Here is a 21,381-nt window from a genome sequence, read left to right on the forward strand (position 1 = left end):
ACGCTGTGATATAAGGACTTCCACGCATGCGTCGAATCATTACGACGCATGCGAGGGATGGATTCGGACGGATTGATCCGGTGAGTCTGTACAGACCAGCGGATCAATCCATTGGACTGGATTCCAGCGGATCGATTTCTTAGCATGTTAAGAAATTTTGATCCGCTGGAAATCCATCCCCGGGGGAAAAAAATCAGCAGAAAAATATCCGCTGGATCGTACACACCAGGGGATCTATCCGCTGGAGCCGGTCCGCGGATCAATTCCAGCGGATCGATCCTCTCGTGTGTATGGGGCCTTACACTGTCGGATCTTAAGATGCAGTACCGCATCCGCCGCTGGGGGCATTTCTCGTCGAAATGCCGCCTCGGGTATGCAAATTAGCACTCACGGAGATCCACGAAGCTTTTCAGCTTCGTTTTTTCTCCGTAAGTTTTAAGTTGCATGTGTAAAATTAGGGCTGCTTTTACATGGTGTAAACTGTTTACACCTTGTAAAAACAGACCCTTCTTTCCAGCGACGCTATCTTTTTTTTTTTTTTTCCCGCCGCAACTCGTTTTTTTTCCCGACTCAACTTTTTTGACCCAGCGCGATTCACGAAGCTCGGCGTAACGTAATTTCGCCCTATGCACGTCGGGAAAATTACATCACGAGCATGCGCAGTACAGCCGGCGCGGGAGCGCGCCTAATTTAAATGGGACTCGCCCCATTTGAATATGAACGCCTTACGCCGGCCGGATTTAAGTTACACAGCCGAAAATTTCTAGGTAAGTGCTTTGTGGATCGGGCACTTAGGTAGAGATTTTCAGCCAGTGTAACTTAAATGGGAATATTTAAGTTACGGCGGCTGGCTGTGGATCTGACCCACTGAGCCAGTCACATCAATCTCTGTATCAGAGGAGCTTACACTCTAATTCACACACCCCCCCCCCCTTCCACTAGCTGAACAAGTTTTATTCAAACATGTTAGTACTCCTTGAGGTCCCCTCCAACACAGTGTCCTAATGTGAATGTGCTCCTAATGCCATGGTCACTGGTCACATGATTCCTTCTAAAGGGGAGAATTGGTCAGTCTGGACACGGATCCGCCTCTTCAGCACATAACCCTATATATTTCAGTTAATTCATTTTTAGTTCTCTTACCAGCATTGCACACGGGGCTGTCTCTCTTCTCACCTGTAAATATAAAATGATATTGTAAATTAATTAAATAGAGCATTGAAAAATACCAGCCCCCACTCACATAATCAAACCCACATACTGTAGTTTGTAAACCCGCTAAAACGTAAAACTGGTTCAGCTTTGAGCCCCGCCTCTCATCTACTGAAATCCCAACCTCAATCAAAAAAATTACCCAAGGCTTGTATGCTTGCATATTCCTGCCCATTTTTCACAAGTATAACCCCTTCTGGTCCAAACTCCACCTCATGCAAAAACACATCCACATTGTTGAAAATCCCCCAAAATGACAGCACACTTCCGCGGCACGACTTTGGGGGCGACTCTGCAAGTCGTCCTGAAGACGACTTCAGAGGCGACCTGCAAAACGACTTCTGTATAGAAGTGTCACGGAAGCATGAATCAGACGTACAACAATAGATAAATGAAATAGGAAGGCTTTATTGAAAACCAAACAGCAAGGTAAAAGTCCAAACGGATGATCAAACAGTGCAGAGTCTTCCACCGGAGCCAGGGATCAGGAGCCAGAAGGATAGTCCGAACGAAGCCAGGGATCAGGAGCCAGAAGGGTAGTCCGAACGAAGCCAGGGATCAGGAGCCAGAAGGATAGTCCGAACGAAGCCAGGGATCAGGAGCCAGAAGGGTAGTCCGAACGAAGCCAGGGATCAGGAGCCAGAAGGGTAGTCCGAACGAAGCCAGGGATCAGAAGCCAGAAGGATAGTCCGAACGAAGCCAGGGATCAGGAGCCAGAAGGGTAGTCCGAACGAAGCCAGGGATCAAGAGCCAGAAGGGTAGTCCGTGGAAGCCGGGTCGGTAACCAAAAGCAGCAGCACAATCTCAGGAGCATGTGAATACAAGAGGACCAAGCAGGGAACTGAAGCAACAGACCTCCTATATATATGCAAGGCATCCAGCTCCTCCCAGTGGGAAGGAGGAGCCGCAGGGTGGTAAGTTATAAGAAGCCCAGAAACCAACATGGCCGCCAGCACATGTCAGATGAAAGAAGCCAGCAAGAGGTAAGACCATGACAAGAATTCAATGCAGGTCGCCCCAAGCCGCCCCCGAAGTCGTGCAAGAACCTTTTTCTAAGTCGGAGCGACTTGCGTCGCTCCTATTAGAATGGTTCCATTGCATTGAATGGGACGCGACTCGTCAGGCGGCTGAGTCGCCTGACGAGTCGCCCCAGTGTGAACCGGCTCTTATACAACCATGCCTTAGTTTGGTGAAATTGTACAATATTGTAATGTAGCCTTTCTCACCCAGGGTTCTGTAGAACACGAGAGTCCCTCCAGAGGTTCCTTGAGCAAGGGGCAACTTCTGACACCAAGCATCCTTTTAGCCATCCATAAGGGGGGTGATTCTTTCCAATGTCTGCAAGCAGTGGCTCCATTGCGGGCGCTGGTGCGCAGCCCCCCTAATCCATGCGCCCGGCCCATTTTATTTTTTAAAGGACGTGATTAGAGCCAGAGGCTTCACAAAAGGGTGGCATCGGGCAAAAAGCACTGGGCCCAGAGCCCATGCACTTGTGTGACGATAGCAAATTAATATTCGCTATTGTCTTCCTGATTCTCCTCCCAGCCCATCAGGAGGCGAGTCATAGGACTGGCCAAGATGAGAAGCGACTGTATTGGCCGGGAGCCGGGGAGGGAGGCGCTAAGAAGGAGATGCAGGGGGAAGCCACCAAAGCTGCCCACGGCCTGGATGGGGTAAGTGTAGGGCTGATGGATGGACGTCCGAACGAGCGATGGGGGGATGGGGGTTTTACCAACTGACCGATCGAGTGGCGGGGTTGTGGGTTTTGATCGATCGACCGCCCAAACGAATTGGGGGGTCGGGTGGTTTGTTTGCCGCTCCCCCCTAAACTGAGAGCACCACTCCCTGCAATTGTAGGGCGCATTATTCCCACAGACCATCACACTAATATACTGTGATCTGTAGATATATAGCCAGATTCAGGTAGGGTTACGCCGGCGTATCAGTAGATACGCCGGCGTAACTCTGAATCTAAGCCGTCGTAAGTTTAAGTGTATGCTCAAACTGAGATACACTTAAAGCGGTAGTTCACCCCCCCCCCCCCGACACATTTTACCATCGAGACAGGCATTGTAGCGCGAGTTACAGTATGCCTGTCCCGATTTTTTTAACCCCGTACTCACCTTGTACTCGGACATCGTAGATTTCGGCTCCCGCGGGGAATGGGCGTGCCTATGGAGAGGGAGGATGATTGACGGCCGGCCCTGGCACGTCACTCTCCCCGAAGACAGCCGGAGTAGGTCTCGGCTCTTCACGGCGCCTGCGCACAGGCTATGCGCACGCGTCGTGAAGACCAAGCCTATTTCGGCTATTTCCGGAGAAGCGTGACGCGCCAGAGCCGGCCGTCAATCATCCTCCGTCTCCATAGGCACGCCCATTCCCCGGTATCTTCGATGGACGACTACAAGGTGAGTACGGGGGTAAAAAAATCGGGACAGGCATACTGTAGCTCGCGCTACAATGCCTGATTTTAAGGTAAAAGAAAAAAAATATTTTTTTTTTTGGTCGATAGGGTGAACCCCCGCTTTAAACCTAGCTAAGATATGACGGCCTGCGCCGTCGTATCTTAGGGTACAATATTTACGCTGGCCGCTAGGTGGCGCTTCCACTGAGTTTGGCGTAGAATATGCAATTGACTAGATACACCGATTCACGAACGTACGTGCGCCCGTCGCAGTAAAGATACGCCGTTTACGTAAGACGTTTTCCGGCGTAAAGTTATTCCAACAAATAGCTGGCCTAGTCAATGTTAAGTATGGCCGTCGTTCCCGCATCGAAATTTGAAAATTTTACGTCGTTTGCATAAGTCGTCTGTGAATGGGGCTGGACGTAATTTACGTTCACGCCGAAACCAATACATCCTTGCGGCGTACTTTGGAGCAATGCACACTGGGAGATGTGCATGCGCCGTTCGTAAAAAAAACGTCAATCACGTCTGGTCACCAATCATTTCCATAAAACACGCCCCCCCATCCTTATTTGAATTAGGCGCGCTTACGCCGGCCCCATTTACGATACGCCACCGTAAGTTAGGAGGCAAGTGCTTTGTGAATACTAGACATGTGCACAGAATTTTTTTTCGTTTTTTTTGTTCTGTTTCGTATCGTTCCGTTCGTTTTTCGTAAGACGCCCGTTTTCCTGTTCGTTTCCGTTCGTTTTTCGTACGACGAGATTTTTTCGTATTCCGATCGTTTCGTATTTTCGTTACCGTTTTATTTTCGTACATGCGGGATGGTTCGTTATTCTGTTTAATTCATGTCCGTTACTTGTTAGACAATCATTTTCGTGAATTTTCGTCAATGATTTGGATTCTGTGTTTTGGATTCCTTTTTCTGTTCGTGTTTTCGGTCGTGTGTTCGTGTGACATCTATGACAATTTGTTGTGGATGTCATATGAACATGCGACTGAAGATACGAACAGAAAAAGGATTTTCTTCATTTTGTACTTTCGTAAATATATCGCGGGATTCGCGGCACTTTCAACACGCGGCTCATCCATATTAACTATTGTTAGGCCCCATACACTTGGTCAGACTTTTTTAACAACAAACATAAAAACGATCATTTTCCGTTCGTTCTCAGAAAATTTGTTCGTTTTTAAACTCCATCAGAAAACCATTTTTGGGTTCAAAAGTCTAGCCAACTGATCTCCCTTCAGATGAAAATCCACAGAAAAGATTATTTGGCTTTACTGTACTACTCAGCACAAAAGAGAAGCTGCTTCACTAACTACACTCACTGCCCATTCAAAAAAACGAAAATTACATCTGTGGCAAGGGATTTGCATTCTGTGTTTTGGGTCCTTTTTCTTTTGGTGTTTTCGGTCGTGTGTTCGTGTGACATCTGTGGCAAAAGATTTGCATTCTGTTGAATCCAAAATACGAACAGAAAAAAGGAATTCAAAATACAGGGTGCGGGCCTTTTGTTGTGGATGTCGTGTGAGCATACGACTGGGGATGCGAACAGAGAGGGGATTCAAACAAGATACAGAGTGCAAATCTTTTGTTGTGGATGTCGTGTGAACATACGACTGAGGATACGAGCAGAGAAGGGATTCAAACAGGATACAGAATGCAAATCTTTTGTTGTGGATGTCGTGTGAACATACGACTGAGGGTGCGAACAGAGAGGGGATTCAAACAGGATACAGAATGCAAATCTTTTGTTGTGGATGTCGTGTGAACATACGGCTGAGGATACGAACAGAGAGGGGATTCAAACAATATACAGAATGCAAATCTTTTGTTGTAGGTGTCATGTGGACATGCGGCTGAGGATACGAGCAGAGAGGGGATTCAAACAGGATACAGAATGCAAATCTTTTGTTATAGATGTCATTTTCGTTCTTTTGCCGTTTTCGTTTTGTCGTATTTTCGTCAGATCGTTCGTTCGTATTTGCGGTTGTTCGTTATGCGGCTCATTCGTAATCCCGTCGTTTTCGTATTTTGGTGCTTTAATTTTTTCGTATGTACACATTATTCTGTGGGTACGAAAATGAACATTTTCGTACGAAAATAACATTCGTACGAACGGGAATGCACATATCTATTATTTGGTAACATAGGGCCAGATTCTCAGAAGAGTTACGCCGGAGCATCTACTGATACACCGACGTAATTCGAATTTCCCGCCGCCGTATCATTATTTTGTATTCACAAAACAAGATACGCCAGACTTAGGCTAGGATCCGACTGGTGTAAATGACCTACACCGTCGGATCCTAAATGCAATACAACGCCGACCGCTAGGTGGCGTTTACGTTCAGGTCAAATTTTTTATGCAAATGAGCCTGATACGCCGATTCCCGAACGAATTCGCGTCGCGTAGCCGTCGTTTGCGTAAGCGTAAGGTTACCCCTGCTATATGAGGGGTAACCTTATGCCAGTCCGCCGTGTGCCATGTTAAGTATGGCGTCGGGTCCACGTCGTCTTTTCCCGTCGGGTACGTCGTTTTCCTAAGTCGTTCTTGAATACGACTTTACGTCAATGACGCACACGTCGGCGTCATTGATGTTTTCCGTCGAGAACTGGAGCATTGGCTATTTTAAGCCCAGCGCATGCGCATTTCGATCGGCACGGGGGGCACGCTTAATTTAAATACAAGCCGCCCCCCTTTGAATTACGCGGGGATACGCCGGGCCTTTTACACTACGCCGCCGCAAACTACGGAGCAAGTGCTTGAGGAATACGGCACTTGCTCCAGTAAGTTGCGGCGGCGTAGTGTAAATGGCTTACGCTACGCCCGCCGCAAAAGTACGAGAATCTGGCCCATAGCCTCTTATATATTTATCTCACCTTTGGTTCCTCACCTTTACTTCTTCAACCAAACAATTTGGCTACAGCAGCACTACTCACTGGGACCGCTGGTCCTGGGACCCCCATATTTATTTCCTGTTATGTATCTCACGCAGGTTTCCTTCCATATCTACCCCCTTGGCCGCCGTGGGAGATAATATTTCCGTGGTTGTTTTGGGCACTTGAGCTGACGGGACACCTGCTCCTAGATTTTCTCCTGACGAAGCGATTTTATATCGCAAAACTAGTAGAGAGACCCCCCCCGTACTGTGACTCCAACACTCACCTGGATCCCCCACCAGGGGACTGCACCTTCAGTGACTTAATCGGTTGTCACGATATGTGTACTGTTTTAATTGTCTTTTATGTCTGATGTTTGTTATTTTTGTTTGTTTGTTACTATATTAACCACTTAAGCCCCGGACCATTTTGCAGCTAAATGCCCAGGCCAGGTTTTGCGATTCGGCACTGCGTCGCTTTAACAGACAATTGCGCGGTCGCGCGACGTGGCTCCGAAACAAAATTGACGTCCTTTTTTCCCCACAAATAGAGCTTTCTTTTGGTGGTATTTGATCACCTCTGCGGTTTTTATTTTTTGCGCTATAAACAAAAATAGCGACAATTTTGAAAAAAATGCAATATTTTTTACTTTTTGCTATAATAAATATCCCCCAAAAACATATATAAAAATTATTTTTTTCCTCAGTTTAGGCCGATACGTATTCTTCTACCTATTTTTGGTAAAAGAAATTGCAATCAGCGTTTATCGATTGGTTTGCGCAAAATTTATAGCGTTTACAAAATAGGGGATAGTTTTATTGCAGTTTTATTAATTATTTTTCTTTTACTACTATTGGCGGTGATCAGCGATTTTTTTCGTGACTGCGACATTATGGCGGACACTTCGGACAATTTTGACACATTTTTGGGACCATTGTCATTTTCACAGCAAAAAATGCATTTAAATTGCATTGTTTATTGTGAAAATGACAGTTGCAGTTTGGGAGTTAACCACAGGGGGCGCTGTAGGAGTTAGGGTTCACCTAGTGTGTGTTTACAACTGTAGGGGGGTGTGGCTGTAGGACTGACATCATCGATCGAGTCTCCCTTATAAAAAGGTTCACTCGATCGATACGCCGCCACAGTGAAGCACGGGGAAGCCATGTTTACATACGGCTCTCCCCGTTCTTCAGCTCCGGGGAGCGATCGCGACGGAGCGGCTATAAACGAATAGCCGTGCCGTCGTCCCGAATCGCTCCCCGCGGGAATCCGCCCGCTGCACGCAGCGGGGGGGGGGGTCTCGATCGGACCCCCCACCCGCTAGAAGGCAGGGACGTATATATACGCCCATCTGCCTGTCCGTGCCATTTTGCGGACGTATATAGTCGTGCGGCGGGCGTTAAGGGGTTAATAAATTGATCTATTTTTTTTTATATATAACTGCTCTTTTCTGAGTTCACCTACTCATCTTGTACCAAAATAGTCCTCCCTGCCCACTCTGTTTTGTGGTTCTCTTGGGTCCTTGGGGTTCCCTGAGTCCTTTTGCTATCTCACACCCAATTTATGAAATCATATCCCTTGGCATGTACAGATTAAAGCGGAGGTTCACCCATGGAGAACACATTTTCCCCTTAGCTTCATGCTCGTTTTTTCTAGGGGAATCGGCTATTTGTTTTAAAATATGTACAGTACTTACCGTTTACGAGATGCATCCTCTCCGTCGCTTCCGGGTATGGGCTGCGGCACTGGGCGTTCCTATTTTGATTGACAGTCTTCCAAGAGGCTTCCGACGGTCGCATCCATCGCGTCACGATTTTCCGAAAGAAGCCGAACGTCGGTGCGCAGGCGCAGTATAGAGCCGCACCGACGTTTGGCTTCTTTCGGCTACGAGTGACGCGATGGATGCGACCGTCGGAAGCCTCTCGGAAGACTGTCAATCAAGAAGGAACGCCCAGTCCCGAAGACCCATACCCGGAAGCGACGGAAGAAGATGCATCTCGAAAACGGGTAAGTACAGATCATATTTTAAAACAAATAGCCGATTCCCCTAGAAAAAACGAGCATGAAGCTAAGGGGAAAAAAAAAACGAATTGGGTGAACTCCCGCTTTAAGATTAGTTCAGAATAACAGAAGGCATGCAGACCGAGAGATGTAGCCCTCACCTCCTAGGTAAGCACAGTTGAAGTAGCTGCAGAGTTTGCCGGTGCTCTCTAGCTCATATGTGGCGTTAATCTGGTTTGCCAAGTTAAATGTTTCTCCAATGGGAATAAGGATTTCTTTCTGTTTAAACACTGATAAATCTTCAATGTCCACACCATAGCAGGTTGATATGTTGAAAAAAGGGTTCTTTCCAAATCGTTCAGCAATGGTCATGTTTTTAGAGGAAGATGCAAACCGATCAAAACGCATTTTCTTAGCTACATCCACAGCACCAATTTTTGTCCCCCGGTAGACTTGAGTCTCGCCGGCACAGCCCGTTCTCAGCACCTGCAAGGCTCGGGTCAGGTAAAAGTGAAGAGCTTTAAAATGGAAATTTTTCATGTAGAAATCTCGAGACTTTCCCGCAATTGAGACATTTCCGTTAAGCTGTTTGTTTATGGGATATGGCTTTGACATTGTGTACAATACAACTGCTATGCCATACTTGTCGTCATATTGATTTAGAAGGACTGATCTTTTTTTCTTCCATATCTCCTTAGCATTTTTCCACATTACAGCAAACTCATTGTATTTCAGCTCTTCTTCTAGTATTTTTGGCATTTCAAGCTCCATTGATTCTGCACAGCCAATATACTGGTCATCAAATGTATCCGGCATCATGTCCAAAACGGCAGCTTGATGGCTCATCTGTGAACAAAAGTGTTTGGAAAATAACATTGAGAGTTAGCTGGTTAAGTCTTGAGGCAGTCAGAGCTCATTGGGCTGGATTCAAGAAGCAATTGCGCCTGTGTAACCATAGTTACACAGGCGCAATTGCTTACTTGCCCCGGCGTAACGAATGCTCCTGATTCAGGAACCTCGTTACGCCGACTGCAGCCTAAGATCTGCGCGGCATAAGGCTCTTATGCCCGCATATCTTAGGCTGCATTCTTGCGATGGCCGCTAGGTGGCGTTCCCGTTGTGCTCAGCGTATAGTATGCAAATTGCACACTAACGCCGATTCACAACGTTACGCGAGCCCTGCGTACGCAGTTTACGGCGGTTTTCGCGTAAGGCTCCCCCTGCTATTAGCAGGGGCAGCCAATGTTACGTAGACCCGTCGTTCCCGCGTCGCGAAATTTCAAATTTACGTAGTTTGCGTAAGTGATTCGTGAATGGCGCTGGACGCCATTCACGTTCACTTTGAAGCAAATGACGTCCTTGCGACGTCATTTGCCGCATCGCACGTCGGGAAAGTTTCCCGACGGAGCATGCGCTCTACGATCGGCGCGGGAACGCGCCTAATTTAAATGATTCCCACCCCCTACGGGATCATTTAAATTGCGCGCTTACGCATTTTGCCGGCGCGCCCACGCAATTTACGGAGCTACTGCTCCGTGAATCAAGGGCAGCGCAGTAAATTCGCGGGGGCGCAGGGCAAAAACGTTGCCCTGCGCCTCTGTAAAAAAAGCGCAAATCTACCTGAATCCAGCCCATTGACTCCTAGTATTGGACAACCCAGATTACCTTTATAGCAAGATGGATTTGAGGTATAGGATATATATTTTCAGCGCTTTTTTTCAGGGGGAACTTGGGGGAACTCAGTTCCACCACCTCTGGTCCAGACCCTTTGGTGCCTGCTCACCACAATCACGTGTAAACACAGAAGACCGGTTTCTGTGTTGACAAGTGACAGCTCTGAACTCTGTGTGTAACCCTCCTGAACTCTGCACTCTGTATGTAATGCATTCCTGGTATTTAATGGCCCTTTAAGACCCTCCTACTGTTTGTGAAATTTGACCACACCCACTATTTGATGTGATTTGGAGGGTGTGTGTAAGGGGAGGGGTTTTGGGTGGTCATGGTTGAGTTCCAGCACCTATTGTTTGAGAAAAAAAGCCCTGTATATTTTTACCAATTCCCTTTCTACATTTTCAAGGATTCTGTAGGTAGGATATAGAGCTGCAGTCAGCTTAGCTGTTACTATTTGATATGTACAGTCGTGGCCAAAAGTTTTGAGAATGACACAAATACTAATTTTCACAAAGTCTGCTGCCTCAGTTTTTGAGATGGAAAATTGCATATACTCCAGAATGTTATGAAGAGTGATCAGACGAATTGCAATTAATTGCAAAGTTCCTCTTTGCCATGAAAATCAACTTAATCCCATAAAAAAAAATTCCACTGCGTCTGTGAAGAAGGCTTCAGGGTGCCCAAGAAAGTCCAACAAGCGCCAGGACCAAGAGGATTCAGCTGCGGGATCGGAGTGCCACCAGTGCAGAGCTTGCTCAGGAATGGCAGCAGGCAGGTGTGAGCGCATTTGCACGCACAGTGAGGCGAAGACTTTTGGAAGATGTCCTGGCGTCAAGAAGGGCAGCAAAGAAGCCACTTCTCTCCAAAAAAAACATCAGGGACAGATTGATCTTCTGCAGAAAATATGGTGAATGGACTGCTGAGGACTGGGGCAAAGTCATATTCTCCGATGAAGCCTGTAACAGAAAGACCCGGGACAAACAGAGACTTTGTAAGGATGAGGGGTACTCCTGTACCGGCGTCACCAAGGAGTCTTATGTCTAGGGTCACCTTATGTCCGATAGGGCCATAGGGTGACTGAGAAATGATATCCTAAATTACAGGACAGGGGACATTAATAATAATTCATGGTTGCAGGATGTCTTGACATATCACAAGTTGTTGGCTTATTCAATGTGGGGACACATTCTTTTGAAAGGTGTTAATTGCATCTACTCCTAGACATTTCATTGTCCATTGTGTAAAGGTGTTAATTCAGGTCTGCTCCTAGACCTTTCCATCGTGTGATAACACGGTTTAAAGCCTATTGATGCCCAGGTGTGACTACCTGTCTGTCGGAGACAGAACGTCTGTCTAAAGATGTGGATTGAAGGGAACTCATTGTGTGATGGTATTTTGTGTGAATCCTATTGATAAAAGTATGTGATTGAAGCCCCATGGTGTGAAGGGGGGGTGGAGATTTCAGTGTCCCTTTGATTACGGTCACCTGTTTGTAACTGCATAAAAAGCTGAGAAGAAACCATTAAAGCAGTCTTCATTTTGAAACCAGAAAGCACAGAGCTGTGTCTCGTCTTATTCTGGGAAATGGGATGGATCGGGTCCTGTTCGTTGGAGTGTCGATAAGCTGTCTTGGATGGGATGGAAGGTCGTAAACGGTGGTGACCGTTACAAAGCCTCTTTCCGATTGTTTGGGGCATCAGGAAAAAGGCTTGTCCGGAGAAGAAAAGGTGAGCGCTACCATCAGTCCTGTGTCATGCCAACAGTAAAGCATCCTGAGCAGGGGTCAAGTCCTGGGGAAAAAAGTGTGGGAACTCCCACCCAAGATCCACTCCCCTACCAAAAAAAAATACATGATACGCTCATATGCATAATTACTAAACTGCAAGTTCTTTCTAAATCCCGTAATAACTCGCGGCAGACCTCCGCAATGTCTCCTGGGAACAATGACAAAAGCTCCCAGGAGACATTGCGGCATCGAGGAAGTGACGGAATACCCGCACACTACCCGATGAATCCATATACAGGAAGTGGCCAGTAACATAAAGGATTACCAAGGTTCGCCTGCCCCTGACAGTGACTCGAGCTGGGCATCGCCGCTTAGTGAAGGATTGGCTCGGGCGGCTCGGCTGCTCTAGTCCTGCAAAGGGAACTGAGTTCCTGCTGTGAAAAAAGTGCAGGAACTCCGTTCCTGCAGGACTTGAGCCCTGATCCTGAGACCATTCATGTGTGGGGTTGCTTCTCATCCAAGGGAGTGGGCTCACTCACAATTTTGCCCAAAAACACAGCCATGAACAAAGAATGGTACCAAAACACCCTCCAACAGCAACTTCTTCCAACAATCCAACAACAGTTTGGTGAAGAACGATGCATTTTCCAGCATGATGGAGCACCTCACCATAAGGCAAAAGTGATAACTAAGTGGCTCGGGGACCAAAACGTTGACATTTTGGGTCCATGGCCTGGAAACTCCCCAGATCTTAATCCCATTGAGAACTTGTGGTCAATCCTCAAGAGGCAGGTGGACAAACAAAAACCCACAAATTCTGACAAACTCCAAGAAGTGATTATGAAAGAATGGCTTGCTATCAGTCAGGAATTGGCCCAGAAGTTGATTGAGAGCATGCCCAGTCGAATTGCAGAGGTCCTGAAAAAAGAAGGGCCAACACTGCAAATACTGACTCTTTGCATAAATGTCATGTAATTGTCGATAAAAGCCTTTGAAACGTATGAAGTGCGTGTAATTATATTTCACTAAATCACAGAAACAACTGAAACAAAGATCTAAAAGCAGTTTAGCAGCAAACTTTGTGAAAAATTTGTGTCATTCTCAAAACTTTTGGCCACAACTGTATTCCTAAGCACAGTGGGGTAGATTCAGGTAGGGGCGCGCAAAACTGCAGCGGCGTAACGTATGACATTTACGTTACGCCGCCACAAGTTTTATGGGCAAGTGCTTGATTCACAAAGCACTTGCCTATAAAGTTGCGGCCGCGTAGCGTAAAAGGGGTCCGGCGTAAGCGCGCGTAATTCAAATGATCCCGTAGGGGGCGTGGATCATTTAAATTAGGCGCGTTCCCGCGCCGAACGTACTGCGCATGCGCCGTCCCTAAAATTTCCCGACGTGCATTGCGGTAAATGACGTCGCAAGGACGCAACATTTTCAAATCGCGACGCGGGAAAGACGTCCATACTTAACATTGGCTGCCCCTCCTAATAGCAGGAGCAGCCTTACGCCGAAAACGACGTACGCAAACGACGTAAAAAACTACCGCCGGGCGCACATACGTTCGTGAATCGGCGTAAGTATGTAATTTGCATACTCTACGCTGACATCTATGGGAACGCCACCTAGCGGCCAGCGGCAGAATGCACCCTAAGATACGACGGCGTAAGAGACTTATGCCAGTCGTATCTTAGGTTAAAGTCGGCGTATCTAGCTTTCTGAATACAGAAAGTAGATACGCCGGCGCTACTTAGCAATTACGCGGCGTATCTATGGATACGCAGGCGTAATTGCTCTCTGAATCTACCCCAGTGTTATTTCCTCTGCCAGATTATATTGAGCATGCTATCTCAGGTGTTGCTTGAGGAAAAATCGTTTGTGTTACCACCTGTGTTACACTTTTTACTGCATGGCTTTTTATTCTAGACTCAGGCCGTAGGAGGATATGTGTAAACCCTTTGTAGCTTTCCTGGGATTAGACCTAAGAATATGATAGCTGCAGAAGTCTTCCCTTCTGAAAAGCTCTTAAAGATACTAACTTACCGTGTTTCCCCGATAGTAAGACTGGGTCTTATATTAATTTTGTCCACAAAAAACACACTAGGGCTTACTTTCGGGGTAGGGCTTATTTATTTACGGAATGTACACATTTTACAAAGATTCTGTGTCCCCCTGTCACCCCCCCCCAACTGTCAGGTCAGGAGTCATTACGGTATTTTGAGAAAGACATCTTGGCACTGTATAAGGTGCAGTACCATAGAAAATACCTTTCACCGTAGGGTATACAGCTCCCTGGTGTACCGGTATTCACCTGCTCTTCTTTTGTCATCCAGGAGGAGAGAGTGAGAGAGAAGAGATCCCGCTGACGTCAGCGTGCTACGCGGGATCGGGCTGAAGACATCAGGCGGGAGGAGAGAAGGAGAGAGAAGAGCCGAGGTCACCTGCCATCGGCTCGCTCCGTGCAGTAATAAGGGACGGGCTGAAGATGTCAGGGGGGAGGAGAGGAGGAACGAGAAGAGCCGGCTCACTGCTTACAGTAAAGAGGGACGGGATGCAGATGAGGCGAGAAGAGGATGGATTAGCAGTGGCTTTAAACATAACGGTACCATATTTTTTAACGGAAACACTGCAGCAATGTATAGGTTTGAAAAAAATAGATTTTTAATGAACTTTGACTAGGGCTTACTTTCGGGGTAGGGCTTATATTGCAGCCCGCCCCGATAATCACGCTAGGGCTTACTTTCAGAGTATGGCTTACTTACGGGGAAACACGGTACTAAAGTCAGAGTATTTGGCCTTGAAAAAGCAGTTGTGGCTTCCCCCCTATTGGAAAAATGTGGTAAGTAATTGGCTGAGATAAACGATCCAATAATTGGAACCTCTTCAGCTCTCCTTTCTTGGAAGTATTGGATCAAGATACTACAAGAACCTTCTCAGCTCTCCTACATTAGAAGTCTATGATCAAGATACCACACGAAGCTTCACAGCTCCCCTTCCTTAGAAGTCTGTGATAGAAATACCACAAGAATGTTCTCTGCTTTCCTTTAAATGGGTAGAACCATTGAACCAGACCTCCCTCGTATAGCACCATCCCTTTTTCAATTTCAAGTACTATAGTAATATTTCTCCACTACCTCACCAACTGGAGGTAGAGAAAGTGAATTGGAACTTTAACCACTTTCTGACCGCCGCATGTATATGTACGTCCACAGAATGGCACGTACAGGCAAATGGGCGTACATGTACGTCCTTGCCTTCTAGCGGGTGGGGGGGTCCAATCGGGACCCCCCCCCCCCCCCGTTACATGCGGCGGTTGGATTCCCGCTGGGAGCGATCCGGGACGACGGCGCGGCTATTCGTTTATAGCCGCTCCGTCGCGATCGCTCCCCGGAGCTGAAGAACGGGGAGAGCCGTATGTAAACACGGCTTCCCCGTGCTTCACTGTGGCGGCGCATCGATCGAGTGATCCCCTTTATAGGGATACTCGATCGATGACGTCAGTCCTACAGCCACACCCCCCTACAGTTGTAAACACACACTAAGTGAACCCTAACTCCTACAGCGCCCCCTGTGGTTAACTCCCAAACTGCAACTGTCATTTTCACAATAAACAATGCAATTTAAATGCATTTTTTGCTGTGAAAATTACAATGGTCCCAAAAATGTGTCAAAATTGTCCGAAGTGTCCGCCATAATGCCGCAGTCATGAAAAAAATCGCTGATCGCCGCCAATAGTAGTAAAAAAAAAAGAATTAATAAAAATGCAATAAAACTATCCCCTATTTTGTAAACGCTATAAATTTTGCGCAAACCAATCGATAAACGCCTATTGCGATTTTTTTTACCAAAAATAGGTAGAAGAATATGTATCGGCCTAAACTGAGGAAAAAAAAAAATGTATATATGTTTTTGGGGGATATTTATTATAGCAAAAAGTAAAAAATATTGAATTTTTTTCAAAATTGTCGCTCTATTTTTGTTTATAGCGCAAAAAATAAAAACCGCAGAGGTGATCAAATACCACCAAAAGAAATCTCTATTTGTGGGGAAAAAAGGACGCCAATTTTGTTTGGGAGCCACGTCGCACGACCGCGCACTTGTCTGTTAAAGCGACGCAGTGCCGAATCGCAAAACCTGGCCTGGGCATTTAGCTGCCTAAAGGTCCGGGGCTTAAGTGGTTAAAGAGAACATATACCATATAACAACTTTATTACATACCGTATTTATCGGCGTATAACACTTTAAGAGGGACGTTTCAGGAAGAAAAGTAACATTTTAAATAAGGAATCAAAATAAAAGTCAGTGGCAATATGCAGCCCCACAAGTGCCATTGATGCAACCTCACCAGTCCACATCAATGCAGCCTTTACACGTGCCATCAATGCAGCAGCCTCACCATTGCCTTTAATGGCGTAGCCTCAACATTGCCATCCATGCAGCCTGATTGATGCCCATCTGCAGCCTTGCAGGGGACAGGGAGAGGGGCAGGACAAGCACCGACAGATTACATACAGTGAGAATCTCCTATGATAGACAAAACAGTGGACCAATGGCGGCCCAGGAGACGGGACTTCCTATTACAGAGGCCGCCAAGTAAACAGGAGATTCTCACTGTATGTGATCTGACGGCCCTCCCTATCCCCTCCGAGGCAGCTAAAATTGAAGTATTGGCGTATAACACGCACACGCTATTCTCAGGGTGAAAAAGTGTGTGTTATACGCCAATAAATACAGTAGTTAAAATCTTGTTAAAGATGCTAAATAAAAAACAAAAATCACCATAATAAGTTTAGTATAATGGACACATATTTGCAGTTCCAAGATGGTGTAATATATCATCAATTTACACCAGGGCTCGACAAATCCCGGTCGCCATGGCGACTAGAAATAGTGTCCTGGCGACTTGGCTTGGAAGGTGGGCAAAAAACAAAAACATTTTTTGTGAGCTGGCGCCATCTGGTGGTGAGCCATTGGTATTACAAGTCATTACCACCAGATGTGTGAGCTGGTGCCATCTGGTGGTGGCCGTTGGTATTACAAGTTAAGCATTGCAAGTTAAACAGCAATTCTAATGTAATTTTTTACTATTTTTCACTATTTTCACTGCCATCTTCTTTCCTCTATTTAGAACCCCCAAACATATATATTTTTTATCCTAACACCCTAGAGAATAAAATGGCGATCGTTGCAATACTTTCTGTCACGCCGTATTTGCGCGGCGGTCTTACAAGCACACTTTTTTGGGAAAAAAATACACTTTTTTTATAATAAGACAACAGTAAAGTTATCCTCATTTTTTTTTATATTATGAAAGATAATGTTACGCCGAGTAAATTCATACCCAACATGTCACGCTTCAAAATTGCGTCCGCTCGTGGAATGCCGACAAACTTTTACCCTTTAAAATCTTCATAGGCGACGTTTAAAAAAATCTACAGGTTGCATGTTTTGAGTTACAGAGGAGGTCTAGGGCTAGAATTATTGCTCTCGCTCTAATGATCACGGCGATACCTCACATGTGTGGTTTGAATACCGTTTACATATGCGGGCGCTGCTCACGTATGTGTTCGCTTCTGTACGCGAGCTCGTCGGGAGGGGGCGCGTTTTCTGGCTCCCAACTTTTTTAGCTGGCTCCTAGATTCCAAGCAAATTTGTCAAACCCTGATTTACACCAAGATACTACATGAACCTTCTTACGCTCCTTCCTTGGAAGTCTATGATCAAGGTACCACAGGATCCTTCTCCGCTCTACTGCCTAAGAAGTCTCTGGTGGATATACCACAAGAATCTTTCCAGCTCTTCTGCTATAGAAGTCAATGTTCAGGATACCACTAGAACTTTCCCAGCTATCTTGTCTTAAAAAAAATATGATCATGTACCACAAAAAGGCAACCATTTAGCAGAGCATGTGGATCAGACAGACATTCAAAGTGATAAAAAGTAAGGCCTTAGACCAGGGGTGGCAAACTCAAATTCATCGGGGGCCGCATTAGCAGTATGGTTGCCCTCAAAGGGCCAATTGTATCTATAAGACTATGTGTCCGCTATTTATTATGGGATGGAATGAGATGAGATGGGGTATGGTGGGGTGGGGTGGGATAGGATGGGATGGGCTACCTGACATGCATGGACCTACCTGACATACACAATGACTTCACCTACCTGACATACATGGACCTACCTGACATACATAGACTTCACCTACCTGACATACTGACCTCACCTACCTGACATACATGGACCTACCTGACATACATGGACCTACCTGACATACACTGACTTCACCTTCCTGACATACATGGACCTACCTGACATACATAGACTTCACCTACCTGACATACTGACCTCACCTACCTGACATACATGGACCTACCTGACATACATGGACCTACCTGACATACATATACCTACCTGACATACACTGACCTCACCTACCTGACATACACTGACTTCACCTACCTGACATGCAGCCAGCCAGCCAGCCAGAAAGGAGAGCAGAGAACCCCGCCCGAGCCAGGATCTTTGCAGTGCATGGTATGGACTGGAGGAGGCTTGTAATTGCCGCCTTGTGGAGTCTGCGGCGCCTATGATGGACGTCACACGTCCCGCGGTCCGGGGATTGGATCTCCGGGACGTCAATCATAGGAACTGCAGGCTCCAGAAGGTGGGACCTAGGCAGCCGATGCCGCCGGGTGTACCAAGATGGCCGACCACTCCGGCGCTAGGCCGAAGCCACGGCCTTTCCTAAGGCCGAGGCAGCGGTGCGCTCCGCGGATCGACCCGTTCGGATCACGGATGCGCGGGCCACATGGCAAGGTCTGGCGGGCCGGATTCGGCCTGCGGGCCTTGTGTTTGCCACCCCTGCCTTAGAGGATTTGAGCTTAGTATGGTGATTAAGACAAACTGCATTTTAAGGCCATCCTGATTCACCCCTCACCCTTCTTCCCATATTTTTGCTACCTCTTAATAAATTAGTATAACATTTATCTAAAGCCAAAGCTTTTTTTATATTTTGGATGGTGTGGTGAGAGGTTAGAACCTTTTTGTTGTCGGTTTCCCTTCTGGGGAGATTCACTCTTTCTATTTAGCCTTGTGACCATTGTTACTCGGGACTGAAAGTGGTGGGAAAAAAAAAAAAACACGAGTTGTCATTAGAGCAGGAATAGAGGAGAAATCTTTCAATGAGGAAACTTATACCGCGTACACAGGAGCGGAAATTTCCGACAAGAAAAGTTCGTTGTGAGCTATTGATCGGAAATTCCGACTGTGTGAAGGCTCCATCTGACTTTTTCTGTCGGAATTTCCCACAACAAAAATTTGAGAGCTGGTTCTCAATTTTTTCCGACAGGAAAAGTTATTGTTGGAAATTCCGATCGTCTGTATGCAATTCCCACACCCAAAAAAACCCTGCATGCTAGGAATCAATTTGACACATTCTCGCAATCATTGAAATTCATTTTTCTCGGCTCGTAGTGTTGTACGTCACCGCGTTCTTGACAGTCGTAATTTTGTGTGACCGTGTGTATGCAACGCAAGTTTGAGCCAACATTCCGTCGGAAAAAAAAACCAGACGCATTTCCGATCGTGTGTACGCGCAGGAGCGGACTGACAACTCATGGGGCCCCCGGGCAATAGAAGATTATGGGGCCCCCCGGGCTTACAGATGGCCACCACGCCAGGAGGCAGTGCATAGGCAGGGCAGCTAAAATCGCGGGATTTTCACATCAAAAGCATGTCGGTTTCGGACATATCAAGGACAGGTGTAAAAAAAAACATAGATTTTTACATACTGTCCCTGGTTTTACTGAGCCTGGCAACCCTGATGGGGCCCCCTAGTGGAATGGGGCCCTCGGGCAGTGCCCCAATGACTCAATGGTCAGTCCGCCCCTGTGTACGCGGCATTATTCTGGTGGCAACTGTCTGATAGAACATTTCTCTGGGCCATATTCTCAGAAGAGTTACGACGGAGTATCTCAGGATACTCCGTTGTATCTATTTTTTGACCCGCGTATCTATGCAAGTGATTCCTAGAATAATTTTCGCATAGATACGCTGAAGATCCGACATGTGTAAGTCACTTACACTGTCGGATCTTAAATGTAATTCGCCGCCGGCCGCTAGGTGGCGTTTACGTTCAGGTCTCATTTGTTTATGCAAATGAGCCTGATACGTCGATTCCCGAACGAAATTGCGTCGCGTAACCGTCGCTTACGTCGTTTGCGTAAGCGTAAACTTACCCCTGCTATATGAGGGGTAAGTTTACGCAAGTCCGCCGTATCCATGTTAAGTATGGCGTCGGGTCCGCGTCGTCTTTTCCCGTCGGGTACGTCGTTTTCCTAAGTCGTTCTTGAATACGAATTTACGTCAATGACGCACACGTCGGCGTCATTGACGCTTTCCGCCGAGAACTGGAGCATGCGCACTGGGCTATTTTTAGCCCGGCGCATGCGCAGTTCGATCGAAGCGGGGGCGCACTTAATTTAAATAGAAGCCGCCCCCTTTGAAATACGCGGGGATACGCCGGGCCTTTTGCACTACGCCTCCGCAAACTACGGAGCAAGTGCTTGAGGAATACGGCACTTGCTCCAGTAAGTTGCGGCAGCGTAGTGTAAATTCCTTACGCTACGGCCGCCGCAAATGTAGGAGAATATGGCCCTCTCACTTTAGAGACAATTCTTTTCACTTCCTGTTGTGTCTATAAGACAGAAAATGAAAGGAAATCTCCCAAGTGGAGCACCAGGAAGATACAAAAAAAACAAACTGTCCACTCCCTACTCTATCCAATATGAATGAAATGATTACATATGCTTTACAAATTGACTGGTACCTATTTTTGTTGGACAAGCTGGAGAAAAAAACACACCCAGGACTGAATGTGCCTGCGTCTTTATCACGTATGTGTACTTGGGATATTAGTAATGCGGCTTATTTGTTTAGCTGAAGGTTAATATTTTTTTTAAAAGCTGCACTGATAGCAATTGTAGCGCTACCCCCTCAGGAGCCGCTGATTGATTTGGGATCGGCGTATTAAGTTACCTCTATGTAGTGTCTAGGGGTGAAGGTAGTGAGTAGAGCAGTAATCGAATGTCCAATCTGTAGATGAAGTTTTCTGAATGCTATATTTCTTGGTCCCACACGACCAACACATCAACTTGAGGTAGACAGGATAGGTTGATGAGAATAGAATAACCTCGCAGTATCAGGCTTTGGATGTAAGAAAGCAGTCCTGCCTTCTGTAGTTGCATCAGTACGTCGCCACTCTAGTTGGAGTGGGTGAAGTGCCCCCGGACAGACCCCCGCCACAGGCCTGGCAGCCAGAGCGTCACTCGAAGTTTCTGGGAGGAACAAGTCTCTGCCACAGACTTGGCTCTGATTGAATGTTGAGACCTCTGCCACAGGCCTAGTGCGAAGTTAAGTTAGATGATAGAGCGAATCCTCCCAGTAAATAACGTTAGGGTCACCGGTTGACAGCGTGAGTGT

At 46.6% G+C, this 21,381-nt stretch overlaps 1 protein-coding gene across 1 annotated transcript in view; it reads right to left on the reverse strand.

Annotated features, from left to right (window-relative positions):
* The window catches only part of LOC120928185 (ecto-ADP-ribosyltransferase 5-like), a 34,990-nt gene that overhangs the window by 3,083 nt on the left and 10,526 nt on the right, over window positions 1-21,381 (reverse strand). The window contains exons 3-4 of the mRNA XM_040339295.1: window positions 8,669-9,353; window positions 1,144-1,176 (exon numbers count right to left, since the gene is read on the reverse strand). Coding sequence (XP_040195229.1) covers window positions 1,144-1,176; window positions 8,669-9,353 — 718 coding nt within the window. The remainder of the gene's footprint in view (window positions 1-1,143; window positions 1,177-8,668; window positions 9,354-21,381) is intronic.

The sequence above is a fragment of the Rana temporaria genome, chromosome 2, assembly GCF_905171775.1.
Source record: "Rana temporaria chromosome 2, aRanTem1.1, whole genome shotgun sequence".
Classification (NCBI taxonomy): Eukaryota; Metazoa; Chordata; class Amphibia; order Anura; family Ranidae; genus Rana; species Rana temporaria.